Source organism: Eimeria mitis, genomic scaffold (genome assembly GCF_000499745.2).
Source record: "Eimeria mitis Houghton genomic scaffold, Emh_scaff3784, whole genome shotgun sequence".
NCBI lineage: Eukaryota > Apicomplexa > Conoidasida > Eucoccidiorida > Eimeriidae > Eimeria > Eimeria mitis.
This window is the reverse complement of record NW_013572121.1, coordinates 3,390-5,955: the sequence shown is the minus strand read 5'-3', so window position 1 is coordinate 5,955 and position 2,566 is coordinate 3,390. Positions and strand designations below refer to the sequence as shown.

The following is a 2,566-nucleotide window of genomic DNA, read 5'->3' as shown; positions in this document are numbered from 1 at the left end:
TTAGGGTTTAGGGTTTAGGGTTTAGGGTTTAGGGTTTAGGGTTTAGTGAGGGTTTCACTCGGCTTTCAAGAAAACCGCTGGTGAAGGCTCTGCAAATGGATGATGTCTGCGATCAGGGTTTAGGGTTTAGGGTTTAGGGTTTAGGGTTTAGGGTTTGTGGTTTTTTCTTCAGGGGGAGTCTGCCAAGACGATAATACTAAGTGCGTCTGCTTCTCAGGGTTTAGGGTTTAGGGTTTTCTAGGGTTTAGGGTTTAGGGTTTATCCTCCTGCGTCAGTCAGCTCTACTCACTTCCAGGTTGAGTTTTATTCCCTAGGGTTTAGGGTTTTCTAGGGTTTAGGGTTTACTAGGGTTTACTAGGGTTTACTAGGGTTTACGAGGGTTTACTAGGGTTTACGTTTCAGGCGGGGGTGTAAAGTATACAGGAGAGATAAGGAATGGGGTGAAGCACGGGTTTGGGGTTTTGCTGCGCCCTTTAGGGTTTATGGTCTAGTAGCCAGTCTCTAGTCCCTATTCTTTAGTTTTTCTTTCTAGGGTTTACGAGGGTTTACGAGGGTTTACGTTTCAGGCGGGGGTGTAAAGTATACAGGAGAGATAAGGAATGGGGTGAAGCACGGGTTTGGGGTTTTGCTGCGCCCTTTAGGGTTTATGGTCTAGTAGCCAGTCTCTAGTCCCTATTCTTTAGTTTTTCTTTCTAGGGTTTACGAGGTTTTAGGGTTTACGAGGGTTTACGTTTCAGGCGGGGGTGTAAAGTATACAGGAGAGATAAGGAATGGGGTGNTTTATGGTCTAGTAGCCAGTCTCTAGTCCCTATTCTTTAGTTTTTCTTTCTAGGGTTTACGAGGGTTTACTAGGGTTTACGAGGGTTTACGTTTCAGGCGGGGGTGTAAAGTATACAGGAGAGATAAGGAATGGGGTGAAGCACGGGTTTGGGGTTTTGCTGCGCCCTTGTGGTTCTAAGTTTGTTGGCAACTTTAAGGATGGGGTTGCTGATGGAGAAGGAACATTCATACACCCACTAGGTTTGCTGCTGCTGCTGCTGCTGCTGCTCCTGCTGCTGCTGCTGCTGCTGCTGCTGCTGGTGTTGGGGCTGCTGCTGGGGCTGCTGGTGTTGGGGCTGCTGGTGGTGCTGGTGGTGGTGGTGGTGGTGGTGCTGGTGTTGGTGGTGGTGGTGGTGGTGGTGGTGGTGCTTTTGCTGCTGCTGCTGCTTGTGCTGCTGCTGGTGTTGTTGCTGCTGCTGCTGCTGCTGCTGCTGCTGCTGCTGGCGGTGGTGGTGGTGGTGTTTAGGGTTGGTGGGGTTGTTGTGATGCTGCTGTTGTTGGTGTTTATGGAGTTGCTGCTGCTGCTGTTTTTCTCTTTTTTTTTAGGGTTTAGGGTTTAGGGTTTAGGGTTTAGGGTTTAGGGTTTAGGGTTTAGGGTTTAGGGTTTGTGTTGAGGGTTTAGGAGACAAGTATGAGGGTCAATGGAAGAATAACAAAGCCCACGGGAAGGGCCGCTTCACGCATGCAGATGGTTCTTACTATGACGGTAAACCCTAAACCCTAAACCCTAAACCCTAAACCCTAGTTTCAGTTTAATGTATTTATCTTTATCTCTTCTTCTTCTGTTACAGTCCTTCTGCTGCTCTCTCTATACTTTGCTGCTGCTTTTGCTGCTGCTGCTGCTGCTGCTGCTGCTGCTGCTGCTGCTGCTGCTGCTGCTGCTTGTGCATGCACTCCTACTACTACTACACTACAACCACAACTACTACTACTACTACTCCTACTGCTGCTGCTGCTGCTGCTGCTGCTGCTGCTGCTGCTGCTGGTGCTGCTGCTGCTGCTGCTGCTGCAGGGGACTGGGTGTATGATGCGCAGGAGGGTTTTGGTGTAGAGAGATGGGCGGACGGCAGCAGCTACAGGGGAGAATATAAAAAAGGAAAGAAAGAGGGAGAGGGAGAGTTTATATGGGGGGATGGTAGTGTTTATAAAGGTCAATTCAAAGAAAACGATATACATGGGTTTGGGGTTTATACATGGAAAGATAAAAAACAATACACAGGTCATATACAAACCCTAAACCCTAAACCCTAAACCCTAAACCCTAAACCCTAATTTTTTCAAAAAAAAAAAAAATAACGGATTCTTTGTTTTTATTTTCATATATATATAGCAAAACCCTAAACCCTAAAAATATTCAACACGGATTCTACCCTAAACCGAAAGCAGCACACAGGATCTAGGGTTTAGGGTTTAGGGTTTAGGGTTTAAGGTTTAGGGTTTAGGGTTTGTGCAGGCCAGTGGGTTCACAACCACATGGAGGGACACGGAAAGATGCTGCTTGCCGATGGCCGGCTGTACGAGGGTGGTTACCGCAACGATAAGAAACACGGCGCAGGTATCTCAAACCCTAAACCCTAAACCCTAAACCCTAAACCCTAAACCCTAGAAAAAAAAAAAAAGTTACAACCGCATATGCATCTAGGGTTTAGGGTTTATATAAACCCCCACAATATCATTTTTCTGCCAGCCTTTCCTTTTGCCTCTCTAATTTCACACACACACACACCTAGGGTTTAGGGTTTAGGGT

At 47.1% G+C, this 2,566-nt stretch overlaps 1 protein-coding gene across 1 annotated transcript in view; it reads left to right on the top strand.

Moving 5' to 3' along the window:
- Nucleotides 1-99: 99 nt before the first annotated feature.
- The window catches only part of EMH_0069470 (MORN repeat-containing protein, putative), a gene marked incomplete at both ends in the record, with an annotated part of 4,016 nt that continues 1,549 nt past the window's right edge, over nucleotides 100-2,566 (top strand). Inside the window, 5 exons of the mRNA XM_013498873.1 lie at nucleotides 100-117; nucleotides 173-200; nucleotides 1,442-1,525; nucleotides 1,832-1,969; nucleotides 2,273-2,374. Of these exons, the coding sequence (XP_013354327.1) occupies nucleotides 100-117; nucleotides 173-200; nucleotides 1,442-1,525; nucleotides 1,832-1,969; nucleotides 2,273-2,374 (370 nt within the window). The remainder of the gene's footprint in view (nucleotides 118-172; nucleotides 201-1,441; nucleotides 1,526-1,831; nucleotides 1,970-2,272; nucleotides 2,375-2,566) is intronic.